At 37.3% G+C, this 18753-nt stretch overlaps 1 protein-coding gene across 2 annotated transcripts in view; it reads right to left on the minus strand.

The window, feature by feature from the left end:
* Nucleotides 1-18753, minus strand: part of SYK (spleen associated tyrosine kinase) — a 34680-nt gene that overhangs the window by 12518 nt on the left and 3409 nt on the right. Inside the window, exons 3-6 of one of the 2 annotated variants that reach the window (XM_086628930.1) lie at nucleotides 10717-10855; nucleotides 9209-9290; nucleotides 8127-8176; nucleotides 4022-4090 (exon numbers count right to left, since the gene is read on the minus strand). In XM_086628930.1, coding sequence (XP_086485056.1) covers nucleotides 4022-4090; nucleotides 8127-8176; nucleotides 9209-9290; nucleotides 10717-10855 — 340 coding nt within the window. The remainder of the gene's footprint in view (nucleotides 1-4021; nucleotides 4091-8126; nucleotides 8177-9208; nucleotides 9291-10716; nucleotides 10856-18753) is intronic. The other variant, XM_086628931.1, reaches the window with a different exon arrangement.

An 18753-nucleotide genomic window follows, 5' to 3' on the forward strand; every position in this document is an offset into this window, starting at 1 on the left:
AGCTTACAAGTAATAATATACAAGCACTTCGGGAAAGACCTTTGAAAAAGATAAGCTCAAGACTTCAAATGGAATTGACTTTACTATATGAAGAAATGATGCTTTTTTGACGGCAATATAACCCTGTAGGCTGAATCATAATGATGGACATTATGAATTCCACTGGAACACCTTGTATAAGTTTGGTAAGTAAGCTTCACCTGATGGCTGCTGAGCAACAGGGCAGAAACACTTAAGAAGTACTCAGTACTGGATAACCCCACAATTTTAAAACACTTGGAGGGTATAAGGTCTCTTGTGATTAGTGTTAGTTGCAGACTAGAGATGGAGTTAAAAATCCCTGATCCTAGGTCTCAGCGTATGAACTTGGATACTTCCGACTGGCCAAACAGAATTCATGTGCACCAAACTCATACATCTCAATCGTTCATTCACCAGTGCAAAACAGCTGGTAAAAATATAACTCTGGCCATGACATAGCCGACTCCTCAAATGGGATGTATACAGATGTTTCTACTCTTTGCAATTCAAGAACAAAATAAAAGAATCAGAAAAGATTGTATGCTCTTGTTCAGGAACTGCATTAAAAAAAAAAAGAGTGCGTCACTCCTGTGCTTGTGAATAAAACTCTGCAGCTGTGAATTGGAAGTGACACAGTGACATTAAACCTAACAAAGCAGGTTCTCTTTCTCAGAGAGCTGCTTATGTTAAAGATAAGTGATAATGTCTTACATATCATTAGTGTTAGCTTGATTAACTAATATATATGTATGTGTGGAATGATATTCCCTATTGTTGCAGTTTGATTAAGCAGCTTAACAATGGCTTTTTCATTAATGTTTCTGCAATTTGATGTTTCACAGGCACCTTTTCAGCTCATATTAGTAACTTGGGAATATTGTGCAGCACTCAGAAAACCTCAAACATTTTTCTTTAGTTCTGTCAGTTATGTATTCGTGGCATGTAGCACCCTGCATGCCTTTGAATAGGATTTTCTAGCAGAAAGGTGGGAATTTTTCTCTTGAAGTCAAGCAAGGCTGACTAGAAATGGTGAAGGAGATATAGATCACTTGCACGTACAGTGGTCTGGGTAATATAGCACAATAAAATTTCCTTTTTATTTAACTGTTGTTTAAATCCAGAGTCCCTTCTGCCCTACACTTTGAAAACAGCAAGTTTGATTCTGCAGATCTTTTTCTGACGAAGGGAGCTTTGTCTTAATACAGTCAAGGTATAGGGTAGGAGATTACTCCTTGTCTTCTTACAAAAGCAGAGAATGGGCAAAATGACCATGGATTTGCTTATAAAAAGGAATACAAGAAAAGAGGCTACTAGAGGAGCCTGGTAATAATGTTACATATTATGTGACACCTTGTGGTAGGTACACTTGTGAACTATGGGACAGGCTGTCATTTTATGCTTTCATACTAGAAAGCTATTGTGAGCCTGCCGTGTTTTCACACCAACATATTTTTTTTCTTCCACTAGGGTTTAGTTTTCATTGGTTAAATTTCTCAGGTACCCATAGTTAAGCTAATCTAAATGTGCCATTCTTCCCCTTATTAGGGGCTATACTAGCGTAGCACTTTTATAGTAATATAGTCACCTCCACAATGAGAGGAAAGTAGAAGGCAGAGAGTTTGCCTCGACTCAAAGACATCTTTCTAATAAAAGGAATACTACTTTCTACACATGGATAAGGCCCTGGTAGAATAATTTCTGAGCAGGTTTGATAGCCTCTAGTTGATGCAATGAGAACAAGATTCACTTACTGTTTGCTTTAAAATATGAATGAAATGGCTCTAACTACTCTAAGTCTGATTTTTAAAGTAAAGATTATCATGTAATGATAAGACAAGGGGTAATGGCTTTAAACTGAAAGAGGGCAGATTTAGATTAGATATAAGGAAGAAATTCTTCACTATGAGGGTGGTAAGGCACTGGAACAGGTTGCCCAGAGAAGTTGTGGATGCCCCATCCCTGGAAGTGTTCAAGGCCAGGTTGGATAACGCTTTGGTCAACCTGGTGTAGTGGAGGGTGTCTCTGCCCATGGCAGGGGGGTTGGAACTAGATGATCTTTGAGGTCCCTTCCAACCATAACCATTCTATGATTCTATAATTCTATGATTTTATAGTAAAGAATATACTTATGAAGGCAATCAGTACAGCAAGTGCAATTTCTTTTCAGGTTAATAATTCTGATTTGCAAAAACGCAAACATACACGTAGTACTATAAAGTCGTCTTATTTTCTTAAACCACACTGCATAGCAAAACTGCACGACAAAGCCTTTATCAACCAAATCCTCACTGAGCTTTGGCTAAGACATCCTGGTCGCCACTAGGTGGCACGAGTTCATTTAAATTGCCGTCTAAATTGCCAATTTTACATTAGTGAGTATAACAGCTTGAATTTTTTTTTTCTGAGTACTAAAATTATATCTGAATAACCAGTTTGTGAATTTTAAACCCCCATAATTTCCAAGACTGAATAAATAGAACGTAAATTTTCCATTTTATTGTCTAAAAGTTTTTGACATAAGAGAAGTGACTGCCTATTTAACCAGGTCTAAATCAAAATCTGCATGTTAGGATTAACGGATAATAAATCTCAGAAATGTTCAGAGCAGGACTTTTGTTTAGAGTCTAAAATTTGGCAGTACAATGAAATCTGTGGGCTTGAGTATTCAGGGTTAAGTACATGTAAATGGTGACCAAATCAGATTTCTGAAATTATTTTCTTAAATGACTGGTCTTTCTCTGTTAATGTGCTTCAGTCTATACTCTGTGTATGTTCCCCAGAAGGCAGGAAATAGGTATTTGACTGCAGAAAGCAACCAGAGAGAAGCACAGGTTTTACCAGGTGAACAGACAGCAGAGTGACCAAAGCCATGTGTAGAGAATTTCAGACCCCACGCTCACTTTTCTGAAGAAAAACAAAATACTTTCCTGTCTAATGTGTGATCATGTGGTATTTTCTTCAGACGGCTTTAGAACATGTTCTGACACTGTATATGTATTTGCTCAATATGTATGCGTTCTCAGCACATTAAAAAAGAGATGTGGGTCCTGTAAAGGTACACAGATGACAACAACTATTGGTACTTCAGTATAAAAATGAACTGAAGATATAAAAAAAGAATAATTGCTATTTACCAGGATTATCAAATACAATATATGTCAAACTTAAGTTTTTTCACTGTGAACAGCAGCATACCTCTAGGGCATTTATGCCTGCTCATTTTTGTTGAAGAACAACTGGAAATAAATGAATAAACAAAACGAGAGACTCATGGGTGGAAGAGGGATGCACATGTTATTCTCAGCATGCAAACAAAGCTCGTAACTACATGCTTCACAATTACAGGAATTACTGGACAGCGTAATTTTCTGGCCATGCAGCAGCATTTTCATTAGTACAGGGCTGGATTACCCTTAACTCCCCGACATCTTATCACCTTTCCCATTCTGCTTGGTCTTGTGACATCTCACACTTGCCTAAATATAATTAACGTCAATGCAAAACAAGATTTGTGCACACAGGTTCTGTAAGAAAATATTTGGTGGTTGTTATTAACAAATTGTTCCCATAATGTGCTCAATAATAGCATTGTGTCAGCAAGCCAATTTTCTGATTAGGAATCATAGTTCAGAGTAGAAATATAATTTTGTTCTGCTCTAAGTGACTGTTTTTGAAAAACATTTTATCATTTACATTTTATTTGCAGACATGTTGAGATCTGCACTAATATTTTAGGATGTCAGAAATTACTTTAAAATAGTCCTTCAATTTTTAAAACTTCTTTAAAACCATTGTTTTAGTTATAAAACGAAGGCCATAAATATGCAGATGATTAGGAAAGAAGCAGAAAGCTTACAAAGTCCACACAATCTGATTGTTAGTAGCCAAGACACACATTTAGTCACAGCAAGCCAAAAGTGTGGGGAAAAAAGAGTGAAGTTAGTCAAGTGTAAGTTTTTTTAACTCAGTCAAAAACCTAAAAAAATACTATATGAGGCACCTTTTTGCTGCCAGCCTTTGGAAAGGTGTACGATTTGAGTCTTGAGATAATTCCACCTCCTGCCCAACTCTAGAAACCACAATGTCAAAGAGGAACAGTAAATGTGTCAGGAAAATCGCTAAAAGTATTTTACAAAACAGAGGTAGTATACAAGAACAAAACACTCCCAACCTTTCTCTTGTGTGTGCCTGCAAGCACACATATGATGCATCAAACAAATGCAGTATAGGAAATTTTAGTACTAAATTTTCTTTCAGCTGTGTTACTGTCAAACTATCTTGAATCTGTAGATATACCTTAAGGCAGTTTTTAAATTCAAGTACATTGCCATTTCCCCAGATCTTTTACACAGTGTGTTTCTCCTGTACCTGTTACTGAACTTTAGCCACCCCCCACAACATGTTTAGCAATGTAAATCAGCTAAAAACTTTAGTGTTCTGAAGTATGACTAATGTATCAAGCAAGATTTGAAGCACACCTTCGTTTTAAAACAAACAATGTGATTATTGAAGCAAAAAGCACACAAACTGATATTAATTCCAAACAAAAATGAACAGGCTTGAAGTTTTACATGTGTATTTATGTTCTGTAGAAAGATACTTTTAAAAGAAATGCAAGTATGTTTTAAAATAATACATTAATTTAATTAAATGCGACTAATTAGCATTTCTGGGGGTCACTGAGCAATCATACCTGCCTAACTAAAACTGTGATGCAGTACTTATTGACCAAGCATTTAGGCTGATGCTAAGGTTGAAATTATAATCTGAGCCACATGCTCAGCCACTTTAAACAGGCTTTGAACTGACTTACAGTTAGATGTTCTGAACTTTTAAATAACCCATTTGGACTTTTTATTTTTTTGCTGAAAAGATAGCTTTCCTAATGGATAGGATTGGTGTTTTTCCTAGTCTTCTTTAAAAAAAAAAGCCACATTTTATTTCACATTAAAAAAGGTATCTTTTGTTTTAAAACACCACAGATAGCTATGCAGTCCTTATTCCTGCTGGAAGGACAGAAATTTTTGATGCTTGACAGCCTCCATATTCAACATGGAGAAATTATCTTCAATACAGACTTTCAGCAGAAAGTCCTTCCTTGTGCAGAGGAAGCTATCAGTATCACAAAAAAGGAGATGTCCAGACTACAGAAGAGGGGACAAGAAACTAACGTTTTGTTACTCTAAGTTTGTTCTTGGATCATTAGCAAATACCACGCAAATTCCTTCCCTGATGTTGTAAATTTTACTCCAAGCCTATACACACCAACAGTTTGCAGTTAAACTATTTGGGCAGTCTGCCTTGCACATGATCCAGCAGATCTTTCTACAGCGGTCATACACTCGCTTAGCTTCAAAGCAACTTCAGATTTGGGCATGCTCTTCACTGAGGGTTCGGAATCTCACCAGTGTATTTCAGGCATCAATATACATAAAAACAAAAAATTACTAAAAAATTGGTCTGGATGGGAACACCAGTATTAGATTATCCCTCAGAACAGGCCATTCCCCTCCTTTTTCAGCTGTTAATCATGTTTTATTGCTCTACTCTCTTTCTCTCTTTTGCTTCTTTATTCTAATCAATCTTTCCTCACAAGTCATGATCATTCCTGTTGCCTTGCTCTGGACTATCTCCTGTTGGACAACATTCTTCAGCGCAGTGCCAAAAACTGGTGAAAGTAGTCCAGCTGAGACCTCACTAGTGTTGAACAAGCTGAAAACACTCTTGGTGTTCATCTTTCTTCTACCAGCATGATGGTTGATAGTCTTTGCTCCCGTTCTGATCCATTACAGGCATCACAACCTCTGAAAAACTGTTGCTGCTTCCCATCCTGTTTTCTACAGCTGACTATCAGAAGTGCAGTATCTTGCACTAGTTTCTACTGAACTTCACTCTGTTTTTTCCAGGACATTTCTCCAATTCATCACAATTATTTTGAGTCCCAATTCAAACATTCACAATTCCAATTTGCATATTTTGGCAATCCATTTCATAAAATAGGAAAGATGCACTAGTTCAGAAATGTCAGAAACCCTTAAACTTAAATCTTAATTATGATGGTGTAAATAATGTGAAGATAGATTGCACATCCTCTACATAAGACTTTGTGATTGTATTCGTTCTTTTCAGGATGCATTTTTGGTTTTGCAATCTAAATTCATTGCATTTCAGGCTCTGTGTATTGAAAAAGCTACATGAGTGGGTCTTTAGTGAGTTACTGCTTTTGCACAAAGATTTTAATGTATGAGAATCTGGCAATATTTGGTGAAGTATTTGAACTCCATAAATAGTAACATTAATTTAAAATTTTTCGCTTTCTTATGTTTATACTATAGGAAAGTAACTTAGCAGGTTTGTTTAATAAAACTCCTAAAAACTCCACAAAATTCAGATTTCAGTTTTAAGAAGTTTAGAATGTCAATCATATGGTAGCTTTAAACAATATTTTAGGTGAATATTTGCAAAATGTGTACTCATCACATCTCATTCATATCTTTGGTTCTTTTCTTTCTGTCCATCATGACGGGTCTTAAACAGAACTGCTACTGATCAATCCTGAAAACATTAATGGTACTATGTGAAATGTGCAAGTGACAAAGTGCATTTAAGTCAGCTACTTGCTAGAGAAGTGTATGTTTAAGGCTGGAATCAACCTCACCTAACTATGGCTACCTAAAAGCGAGTCAAATAGTCTTGACTAATCACCTAAGCTCCTTCTGAGTGGAAAGACATAGGCATATATTGGTAGAAAGTCATTCCACCACTTCACCACTTCTGGGACGAAGTGACATGTGGATGGGTACGTGTCTCTCTCTCTCTCTTGCTTCAAAGTTCCTCAAAAGTGAGCTTTTGTGATTTGCTGAATGACTGGCTTTCATTTGAGTTCATTAATGTTAGGTAAGGTTAATCATACCTTATTAGTATGACCAAGTCTGTCACTTATAAAGCAACATGAACAACTGGAGTGGTATTACTGCAACGCACTGATGAAAAGAGGTTGGCCCATTTACCTTCCTTGCACAGTCCTAAACATCAGTCAACTTAATCAGATACACGGTGTTTTAGTTACTACTTCTTTGGTAAGTTTAATACCTAAAGTAGGATTTCTTGAATTTATTTTCATTTACACTTAAACTCCAAAATTTTCCACAGATAATCTAAAACATAAGTAGCATTCACACATTTAATGTGCTTGCTCCGTCACTATTACTGATATACATGTGGTCTCATGTTAAATGTGATGGTTGACCTTGTAAATAGCATAGATGCAAACCTCAGGACATTGAAAAAAGATGAAACCAATTTTGGTTGTGTAATTTCCAATAATTTAAAAGGGCATCTGATTTTTAGAAAGTGCTGGTATGAGAATGGTTGCTCACAGACCCAGAGGGACTCAACAGTACTGAAATAAATGTCATTGCCTATTTCAACAAAAATATTTTTTCTGTAATGTGGGACTGCATCAAGATAATGACCTAGATGATTAGGCTCTCCAGGGAGTGGTGAAACAACTAAATTAAACTCCTTATTTCAGATGAGACCAACTACAGCTGAATGAGATAGTGTTATGTATCACACCTCAGGTGGCTCCTCTAATCAATGGACTCTAGGCTATTATAACCACAGATGGGTTTGCTCACTCTTCATGGAGTTGACGAAAGAACTTCCTTTAATTTCACTGCACAGTGACTCAAACCCTTGTGCTGATGTTAATCGCACATATTGAATATGAAAATAAATTGAATCTCTATTTCTGCTTCAGTCAGCAGATTCTCAAAATGCACAATGTAAATAAAGCAGTATCTCTCCTCCTAGTGTTGGTATAGTCGTTACAGAACGTGCATCATTGAGGCATTATGCATATGCAAAATACTGATTTTCACATATATTATATGTATAAAAGAAGTCCACAAAATTAAGAGCTCATGCACAACATTGATGAAAGCAATAACAATAACCATGCTAGAATATGTTAAGCTTACTCTTTTCAACTTACTGTTTATATCCCTAGAAAAAAAAATTCACTGCTGCAATAATATCCAAGCATTAGGATTCCTAGAGCAGTATATGACTGAGTAAGTCTTCTCAAATAAACCTGCTCTTACCTTAGAAGGGATTCCAGGAAGAGGAGGACGAGTGTTAAAAACAACATTATCTGTAAAAAAAAATCAAACGTAAACAGATACTGAGCAAGGTGAGAAATGTAGCGTAAGAACACAAATTTTACATAGGGGACTAACTTTCTAGGTTTTAAATCATATTACAATATTTCTCCTGGGCCATCTTCTTTGCTTTAGTCTCTAATGTGCAGCAGACTCTGGTACTTGCAGCCACAGAGACAAAGTATGTGCGATGCCTACATGATTCAAAGGAGCAGAAAAAGTCAGGGCATATGTTCTCGCCATAGCACTGGTATCCAATCAGAATGACAGATGAAGGCTTGAGAGAGAGAACACCACTTCTGAAGGAGCACAAATTAGACAAGGATCAGGCAAAAGCATTTTTTTTCTCCCCAGCAGACTTGGCAAAATAGAGAACAAGTTCTCATTGGTATTTTAACATGACATTAAAGAAGGAACGGGGCAAAGACCATAATAGGCTTCAGAACACTCCCTCTCACCCCCTTCCCCACTTCCCCCAAGTTATCAAGGAATGCCTCCCTGCTCCCCATTTTCAGCTTCAGGTGTAGCCAATCCCTTGTTCTGTCCTGCTCTCCCAATGTGGAAAGTAACTCCTCATCTACCAGCAACTCAGCTGTTGAGTGCAACTCTCACTGCACCCACCCTGAATGCCTATAGCAGTGCTGCTGATGTGCTGGCCTCACCTTGGAGCAAGGACCATTGGAGGAGTGCTGGGATGACCACCTTGTCAGTGCGTGTAGGTCAAGTAACACATGCTGCCACTTTGAGCAGCAAAGCACATTTTGGATCTGACACTAATTTAGAGCCAGCAAGAACTGCAGTTGGTAGCCTCCCTTAACCTACAGGATCCGGCTCGGTCTTGCAAGGACAGTCTGGCAGATCTTAACTCATTTGAAAAACTGGAAACTTAACATTCAAATTTTTTAAATTCAGTTTTAATCTATTGTAATCTGCATCCAACTACATGGCAAGTCCAAAAAATTCACACATCTTTATCATCATTAGCATGGCTATTCAGACACATCAAAATAATAGGAATAACTCACCATTTTCTGAGCCAAGTCGTGGACAGGGAATGGTAAGAACCCTTAATAATCCATCTGGTTTGTATGAATAATGCTCAACTAGCTACCAGAATGAGAGGGGGGAAAAAAATAGAGAAGGAGAGAAAAAGATGTGAAAAGTTAAGGGAGGTATAATTAAATACATTATCTCTTTAAAATCACAGCATATGTACAATAATTGGTATATATTACAGCAAATGAACTGGGCATATGGCAGATCTTTTCTGCACGTGTTCTTACTTCATCTTTATTTCTCTTTAGCAAGGGTGCATGTTTCTGAAGTAACCTTGTGGACGAGTCTGGAACCTGATTCAGAAACTGAGTTTGCAAAAGTCAGCATTCCATGCCTGATTCTGCTGCTAACCAGCTTTCTAATTCTGAGCAAATAACTTTTTTTATACCTCTCAGATCCCACTTTCTTTTCTATCTTTTTTTTTCCGGTTTTTCCTTTCTTTTTTTTTTTTTTTAAGATGAGCAAAACTACAGTGCAGGAATTGTCTTAATATGAAATACTTTCTTTGGACCTCAAAGTCACAATGGGATGCAAGCAATTAATAAATGTATAGCATCAATAGTTGTGCAAATTTCTGTTCCTGGATTGTCCTCTCCATGCCATTTTATCACAGGTTCATTACTATTATTTTGGCTTTGGTGCATGCATATATTCAAAAAGTTTGTAAGTTCATATTCAAAAAGTTTGTAAGATATCATAGCTGCTTTTAAATTTCCAGTGACTCCAGGAAAGAAATATGCAGGACATTTACAGGAAAGGCTAAAAATTAATATATGCAAATAAAGACTCATATTTCAGATTTGTGACCCATTTTACTTGTTTTAATAGAATTTTAAGCAAGAGAGCATAGGAGATTTCTGCAGGGGTTTAAATTCCCTTAGCATTTTCAATTTACGCAGCCATTTCTCCAGTATTCAGTTTTATTACCAACTACGGCATAGTTGACTATGCATTCCTGTGTTCAGACATAGTTTGGTGGTAACCCTCAGCAAACTGTGCTTTTTCAGCCTTGAAGGTACAGAATTCCAAAGCTAAAAACACAGTATGCGTACAGCATCCTGAACCATCTCCCTTGTGCTTCCCAGAACTTCATTTATTGCTGTCATAAAGGACATTAGCAAAACAGTATACTTTGCATAGCTATTACTGAACGGGGTCACTTGCAAATGCAAATGGTCTTCCATTCTAGAGAATCTTCAGCTAACTGAATAATAATTACAGCAATTTTGAAGTCAGCCAAGCTGCAACATCACACTCAGAAATGATCAAACTCTCTACACTTACATAGCTTTCTACATTAACATATATCTTCTTCATGTATAGAAACCACATAAAGTTGGAAACATATGACAAATCGAGCAAAACTTGTTGCTGCTCAGCTAAAGACTGCTGTTCCACAGTAAAGTAAAACAAGCTGCCTTAGGCAGGTATATGGAAACATGATGACAAATATGTAAGTGATTTAAAATTAACAAACCTGCCAGAGGGTGTCAAATCTTTTTCCATCCGGTATGGAGAGCTTTCCTGTCTTATCTCTGTCAATACGGTAATGCAGTACTTTCCCATCATTCAGCAGACACAGGGCGTAGGAACCATTGCTGTCCCTTTCTCGGATACTATAGGAATAAGAGAGATTTTCAGGGTTACTTTACTAGCAATGACCATCTGGGTTGAAACTCTTTTGTAAATCACCTTTTCCTTTAAGCTTTTGTATTGAAAACAAAGCAAAATCAGCACTGCAACTTCTGAAGACATTTTGTTAAGCCTTTAATTTATTCCTTAGTGTCATTTGTTTTCAAACTTCCTAAAGTTTTTTGTTGTGTTTTTTTTTTTCCCCCCAAAAGTCTACAGATGACACCAGAAAATCCACGATGTGGAGCTCTTTGCTAGGCAACTATGGAACACAGTGCAGTACACAAAGCCGTCTCTGAACAAGGAACCATTCGAAGGCTTTTGCACTGCAGGTCTATAAAGCTCATGGAAGTCTGAGGCCAGGATCCAAGCAGCTACACTTCAATCTCCACTACAGCTGACCTAAAATCAAAAACAGCAGATAAGTGTCTTCAGCAAAGCAGGATTTCTCTCTTATATCTTTTATTTTGAAATAAAGAGATAACAATAAAGGCAGAAGATACAATACTAAAAGAATATAATGTGAAATACAAAGAAAGGGTAAAGCTCTGTGCACTGAAACAGCTTGTTGTTAGGCTGGGAATACGAAGTAAATCATACATTTCTGTAATCATCAATTCTTATAATTTATGTGAAAACATTAACGCTTTGTTGCAGACTTCACATAAAATTCACATGAAATTTCACATGGTATTGGGGTATATATTTGGTCTAAACTTCACCGGGGAGAGAACACGGAATGTAATATAAAAACATTGTCTAAAATTCATAGGTAGCCAGGATGATGTCCTTCTTCCAGGAGATCTGCAAGCAGCATCTGTGAAGCTTGTAAAGTGTTGCGGAGCTGTTTTTACATGTACGCAAGGTGAGTTCGCACTGAGACCAGCACCTTCTGGTGACTGGACCCAAAGTAGACAGGAATTTGCTACTAGATCCACTATAGTGGGAGATGTGAACAGGACACTGGCTAAAGGAACAGGGAAGTAGGTACAGGTGGTTTTTTTTTTCTGAAACTAAAGTAACTTGCCTAGTGTCTCTAAGGCAACTTGAAACATGTTGTGGTTTTCATCACATGCAGGTATTTTTTCAGCATGCTGATTTCCTGTCCTGACTGACCGGAGGAGAGCAACAGGTTCTGCTAAAGTGAAGAATGACTTCTACATTGTCTTCCTCTGACTTGCTCTTTGCAAATAAGGCTTGGAAAAATATTTTCATAATAGAGAGCATTGTTTCTAAAACACAAATGAATGGCATTTCATTGCATTCACACTTCTGTTCAGAATACAGCACAACTAAGATTATAAAAATCCAGTGGATTGCTTCTCAGTAATAAACATCCTTCATGCTTCTCATGAGGAAATGGTAACTCTAATACAATTAGCTCTACTGAAACTGATTCTCATCTGCAAGAGTTGTTACTATCACAAGAGGCATCGTAAACATTTCTTGAGAGCACAGGCATCAATGGGAGAAGAGAGTCCTGATTTCTTAGGACCATGGCACAGATCCAAACAGCCCTATCAGTATTCAGTGTAGGATTTAGGCAGAGTGCAGGTTTATAAGGTTGTAGTTGCATTTCTGAGCTCTTCCTTCCCCCCACCCCACAACTCTGTAAGATGTAAGTCTGAAGACATCTGCAGTTCAGTCATGGCAACTTCTGTCAGACAGCTCTATCACTGCACATCCAAAAAAATCGCCATTCTGACACCCAGGATTGACCAGGGTCCACAGGAGCCTTGTTCTCTTGGGGTTATGGTCCAGCTGTTTTTTTAAACCGTACCCAGCCAACTCCAGCACAATTTGGATCCCTACAAAACATAACAACAGGAGGTAGGGCTATCTTCCAAAACATGTCTGAAGAGCAGAAGCGTAAACCGCATTGAAGCAACAGCCAAATAAAGGCCTGAGTCTTAGTTTTGGCAATCAAATCCCTTACTGGTCCAAAAAGTGCTCTCACAGAACTTACCATCATAGTCCAAACCAAAAGCTTTTATTGCTTCTGGTGACAAAGATTGTCGCAGGCCATGTTTCACAATTTCATTTTGGTTTGTAGTCTGTGATAATGGCTGTCTGGGTTAGGCTAGCCCTCCAGAACTCCAGCTGGATACACAGTATCCAGGACCTTACATTACTGTAAGAAATGGAATCAAATAGAAGGGCTGCTCAAACTGAAAGATTATACGCTGGAAACTCTTCAAATGGAAATCAAGGTTTTCACATCTTCCTGATAGTGCTGCCTGTACTAATCAGGGTCGTGATACCAGATTTGGGGACCCTCTCCATACATGGAACTTTCCTTCTATGAAAAGTAACAATTTTGAGAATATTGAAAAAAGTTCCAAAATTCCAACAGTACTATCTGCTTTAATGTGCTCTGAAATTACACACAATGTTTACTGTTCTTCAATAAAAAGTGACAACAAGAAAAATCTTCATTTAAAAAAGCTCTATATTTTTTTTAAAAGGCATTTTGGCAAGGAAGGGTGCCAGCAGTGAAATATCACCTGGTCTTCCATTTCATACAGATCTACAGAAAAAAAGAAAACATAAAGATAATAAACACCTTCAAATAAACAATATTGTCCTTCCATCCACTGAGATAAATCAGAAACATGAACAATTTCACTAAGAGCAAATTTGAATTCATAGATATATTAGAGAAGCATCAAGGTGTCCAGATTTTCTATTACACACATTTTAAAAGAGTAATTTTAGAAGGAAGTGAGAAAATCAAATTGTTATGTGATGCAATGCAAAGAAGGTTTAGTTATTGATTTTAATTTTCATACAATCTGTGTTAGAGGACTTCTTATGTTTTTGTTACTGTAACCCAAATAGCCACCAAAACCAATAACTGTTTGGAGTATCATTACAGACTGTGTAAATATGTATCCATTCTTTCCTTTGTTAAAGTCTGTTTTTGCTTGGAAGCAAAAAGAACAATGTTCCAGTTCTTTCTGCTTCCAAGCAAAAAGCCAAATGATCCCTTTCTTTCTAAAGGAAAAAAATCCCTGAGGGTAAAAAAAATAAATTGCTATTACAACATGCCTCATCGACTGTGTAGAAAAAAAGAAGTCACAGCATTCTACAGTGGAGAGTAATGAAGGAAATAAAACTAGCAAAACACTTGCTTTAAAAATGGTGTGAAATTATTCTCTCTCCAGAATCCAAGCACGTGTTAAAGTTTGTTGTCGGCCTTGATTTGCCTTCTTAGAGACAACAGCTTCCTCAGTGCCAAAGATACTGACATTCCCCACTGCTCATCAAAATCCAGCCATTCCCTACCTGTCTGCCCTTATGACCATCTCTCCTGTAACGCTATTAACAACATGGCTATTCATTATCCCTTCAAGTATCTGCAGCACAGTGCACACGTTCCAAGTTTGAGGGCAATAAGGAATAACAGTAGTGCCATCTGTAATAGCATCATACAAAGGAACAAACTGACTGCAGTCTTCATTTACGTCATTTCTTTTTCCCTATTCAGTAACACATTCGAAAGCTGTTTCAGAAAAGTCAGCACACTACAGAATTTAGGAGCTAGCTCATCCGCGCACTGTCGCTATCTACAATGGAATCCAAAACCTGTCTCCTGATAAGGCTATTGTGGCGTGCTGCACAGTGACGAAACACCTTTGCAAGCAGGGTTGCATCACTGCAGTGCATTTTGCTGTCATTGCCCTGCCAGCAAAATACACTGTGCTTGACCAAAACCCTAACAAATAGCTTTGCTGCATAACTGCACTTGCAACAGCGGATCTTCTCAGCGCAGCTATCTCAGTCAGAGATCACGTTCTTTCTTTACACCTCTGACCCACTCCGCTGCTGCAGCACACCGTGTAGAGCCAGCTTTTAGAAGTCAGTCTTGCTGCAGTGGTCTGCAAGTGGCACCTAACTACGTATCTAACTGAAGATCAGCAAACAGCTCGCCCAAAGAGCTGTGGAGGCTGCTGTGGAGGGGAATATAGCACCTGCAGAAAGCACGGTTCACCATCTGTATTTTATCATTTATCTCAGAAAATTTTCACAGTTGCCTAAGTCCAGCAACTGCTTGGCATTTTGAAGAGGAACTTCATCATTAATTATTATCCTTGAATTAAGGTCATGTGTAGTAGATTATTTTCACCTTGACTGACATCAACAATTTCCAGTTCCATTTATGGATACAAATATAATACTGATAGATGTATTTAAAGAATACTCTATGAAGTCAGATAAATTATCTAGCTCAGCATGCACTCCAGTAGTGATAAATTCCATAGAGGAAGACAATAGGATTAGTGCAGATATAAACTGTTATATGTATCACAAACATGGACTTTTGGTCAGACAAAAGACAAGAAAACTTACAGATAACTGCACTTCAAAATTTGTAATTTTTAAATGGTGTTGCTAGAGTTAACTATTGTGACATAAAAGAGACAGTTTAGTCCCTAGAGGTCATGAGATGCCATGATGTGAATCATTCTAACAGTCTAACCTAGTTTTGTCCTCTTCAGTATAACTCATTGCATATTGAAGACATTCTTATGATACTAAAATTATTTCTTGCTTTTACACAACAGTTCATATTTTATGTGATCTACATATGGCTATGAACCCACATAAAATGTTCATAGAGACTAAACTGTTAATTATGCAAAGCTTTCACTCACAACTTCCTTAATGTTGAACTTTTAAGTTTAAGAGTATTTCTGAATGTTGTTTGTCTCCCTTCAGCTTCAGAATTTCTGGTTCTTAAAAAATATGCAAGATCACAGGTTCACATAACTGAAGCGGTCACTACACAAGACAAACCAAGATGTGCAAAAGCTATCACACACTTACCAGAGTTGTTTCCTATGTGAAACTGCAGAGAAAACTAAACATTTCTTATACCACTGGTCTGTCACTGTGAGCAAATTTTTAGTTTATTTTTCAACTGGTCCATGCACGCAAGCACTCACGTAGATAATATTAAAGATATTATTAATATTATTACTACATATTACTAATTTAATTATTTTGCAATATTAATAACAGAATTAGTAATATTAATAATATTCTCTATTATCATCTAGACAATACTGATCACCATATTCTACAATTATGACCCCAACAGGCAAAGTCTAACGACAACCTGCTACTTACCCAAATTCGGGTAAGAACCAGAGGCCTATAGAGCATGAAAAGTAATGTTAATAAGGCTAAGAGGGGCTTGAGACTTAAACCAAGTTCTCTTCTTCCAGTTGGTCTTCAGATCATTTTAGAGATATCATATTTTCCTTCTATTCCACTGCTATAACTTTTTCTCCAAATTTTGTGGTTAGACTGGCAATCTTTCATGGTGTTATTCCCGAAGAGGTGGGCACTGCTTCCTATTTCATATCGTTTCATGACATTGTTTCTATATTTAGCTTTGCAAACAAACTCTGTAGCACCCACATACATACTTATTTCACTGACTTTTCTAGCCATAACAAAAACTTTAAAAAGACCTTTGAAATTCCTTACCCAAATACCCACAGTTAGCTCAGAATTTTTCCAGTGGCTTGGATGAGTGGCAGTGTCAGATTTATGATGCTGTTCATGACATTTTGAACTGCAATCAGGAATCTTTTCAATTACATCCATATTTATTATATATAAAAATTTCTAGATTTGACGATCTTGTAGTGCTGCAAAACAGCACCAAAGAAACCTAGGCGCTAGACGTATTCTCACAGAGACTGCTGTACTGAATTTTATTTCATTGTAGGTAGATCAGACAGTTAGCAGATTTCCACTGTAAAGAAGTTAGAGACACTTCTGGAAAAAAATACACAAAAATTTCTAGCCTTCTAAAATTTATTAATTTTTTTCATAATAAACAAGATTATTTTCGCCATATATCAGCACTTAATGTAAGACTTTCTTGTAGACTTGTTGAGTAGCTTCAGAGTACCTCACCTCATAAAAATCTCTAAATTTCCTTTACATTCCCAGGCTCCTCCTACCTCAACAAGTGAACGTCACTTAGACATAGAATGTTTCCACATTTAACCCTTCAGTCACTAGGCTAGAGTATCTCAACCAGTGTGAGAAAAACACTCCCTGAGCAGCTACATTCACAAGCACAAATTCACAGTCTTCAGTCACAGATGTACAGAAGATTCTGACATACACTGTTACTGGCTAAGGAAAAAGTACGTGATACCCGTGCCTGAAGTGCAAAACGATGCCCCTCTCTAGCCCTCAGCAATTTTGCTGCTACTGTTTCAGTTGGCTAACAAATGAGTGGTTTATTTCTCAATACCTCCTGAGTAAGCCCATGTTAGGCAAACCACTGCCAAAACCAGAAATCCTCTCTGAATTAGACAGTTCTTTTGTTATTTGCTACGAGCCTCTAGGTCTACCAATCTGAGAGCTAGAAGAGCTCAGGAAGGGATAAATTTCTGATACAAATGAACAACACATTCTTTCTCTTGCTGCTCAATTATGGGGCAGATGAAGATCTCACCCTGTTTTTTCCCTAGGAGCATAAGAGCAAATAGCAGCCAAGTGGTTACTGAGCTCTAAACTTGCCAGAGCGGCAGTCTGTGCAAGAACAATTAATGCATTTGAAAGCACACTACAGATGCATAAGTAAACAATGTTACCTTTAATATGAGGGACCCAACCTCAACATACTATCAGTTATATTTTGCTATTTTTGAAGCTCCAGTGGCACTTCTCATGGTTTAAATGGAACCTTAAGATTAGCATTTTCCCCTCTATGGGCTTATCTATCTGATGTGAAAGTAGCCGTCTTGAGTTCCATCAGAACTACGTAAGATACACACCTCCTGACACCACCAGTCCCACAAGGGAAGGTCTGACTGCTCCCTCCACAGCTCATTGAGCGTGTCACTGCAAACAGCACCAGAAATCACTCCTAGGCCATCACTAAGAGAAACAGGAAAATGCTGGGGAAGTATTTCTATTTAAAGCTGTAGGAATGCTTACAGAAGGTTAAAAAGAGATCAGATTCTATAATGGAGACTGAAAATGTCAAGTCTGCTAAAAAATTACGCTCATTCCCTCCAAAGCTCATCCCTGTTGTTAAGAAATGTTAGCTAACGATTCAATTTTTTTAAAGAAAACTTAGCTTCCTTTTTTTTTTTTTTCACCCAAAGAGAAGCACTTTGACCACATAGGAACCAATGTGTGCAAGAAGTAAACTAGAAAAGCTGCAAGTTTTAATACACAAACAACATCAAGACTCAGCTATCAGAACATTGATTTGGTAAGATGTTAGAAGAGAAAGTAATAATTTCTTAGAAAAGACAAGTCATTAAAAGAATGGGTTGCTGCTTTGTTTCTGATTACATATCCACCTGCCTCCGTATCCAAAAAGTAGGAAAAGAAACAAGCAAAATCACAGGCCAATGAAAAGGAGAGGTAGTGTGGCAATGATGTGCTGGTAATTTGCTACAGCCATAGGATTTATTAAACCAATGAAACTTCTGTGCTACAACTTCTGTGCATTCAGAAAAGATTCATCTGTGATAAGCAGAATCTCTGGCTCCACAGACTTTTGTAATATTTTTTTTTGTTACAAATGTAAGGAAATTTGTAATGAATTTGTAATTTATTTTTTTTTCTTGCTACAAATGTCAACAAAAGCAAACAGTAAATGACCCTACAAACATTATCCCAGGAAACAGTTAGTTAGGAGGCTGAAAAGCGAAGAGACCTCACAACTTGGGTGAAAGTGACCATGAAAGTCAAGTCACGAGCAGTTCAGTGACTGAGAGAAGGGATTTCAAGAAATGAAATGTTAGTACACTCGAAGTATTTTTATGTAAGACCCAGTAAGTATTAACTATACTGGAAAGAAAGACTGAGAGAAGTCAATGGTTCTGGACAATTAAGACTGAAAATG

This window comes from Tauraco erythrolophus, chromosome Z, assembly GCF_009769465.1.
Source record: "Tauraco erythrolophus isolate bTauEry1 chromosome Z, bTauEry1.pri, whole genome shotgun sequence".
Classification (NCBI taxonomy): domain Eukaryota; kingdom Metazoa; phylum Chordata; class Aves; order Musophagiformes; family Musophagidae; genus Tauraco; species Tauraco erythrolophus.